This window comes from Haliaeetus leucocephalus, unplaced genomic scaffold (genome assembly GCF_000737465.1).
Source record: "Haliaeetus leucocephalus isolate CR32 unplaced genomic scaffold, Haliaeetus_leucocephalus-4.0 Scaffold741, whole genome shotgun sequence".
Lineage (NCBI taxonomy): Eukaryota > Metazoa > Chordata > Aves > Accipitriformes > Accipitridae > Haliaeetus > Haliaeetus leucocephalus.
Window position 1 is genome coordinate 4488167 of NW_010973177.1, and position 465 is coordinate 4488631.

Below are 465 nucleotides of genomic sequence, written 5' to 3' on the forward strand. Positions count from 1 at the left end.
CTCTGCTGGCACCTCCACTGACACCCACCTGGACACCCGTATGGACCCCCACACGGACACCCGCTCCTTCCTCACAGACTCCCGAACCGACACCCAAACTCCTTCCCCGCAGACACCCACACTGACACCCGCTCCTTTCCCGTGGACACCTTCTCCTACTCCGTGGACACCCGCACCAACACCCGCTCCTTTCCTGTGGACACCCACAGACACCCACTCCTTTCCTGTAGATACCTTCTCCTACACCGTGGACACCCGCACCAACACCCACTCCTTTCCCGTGGACACCCACACTGACACCTGCTCCTTTCCCATGGACACCCACACTGGCACCCACTCCTTAACCATGGACACCTTCTCCTACTCTGTGGACACCCACACCAACACCCACTCCTTTCCTGTGGACACCCACACCAACACCCGCTCCTTCCCCATGGACACCTTCTCCTGCTCCGTGGACACCCA

At 60.4% G+C, this 465-nt stretch overlaps 1 protein-coding gene across 1 annotated transcript in view; it reads right to left on the bottom strand.

Annotated features, from left to right (window-relative positions):
• NOTO (notochord homeobox) overlaps window positions 1-435 on the bottom strand; it is a 4795-nt gene extending 4360 nt beyond the window's left edge. The window contains exon 1 of the mRNA XM_010580830.1: window positions 365-435. Within this exon, the coding sequence (XP_010579132.1) occupies window positions 365-435 (71 nt within the window). The remainder of the gene's footprint in view (window positions 1-364) is intronic.
• Window positions 436-465: the final 30 nt, after the last annotated feature.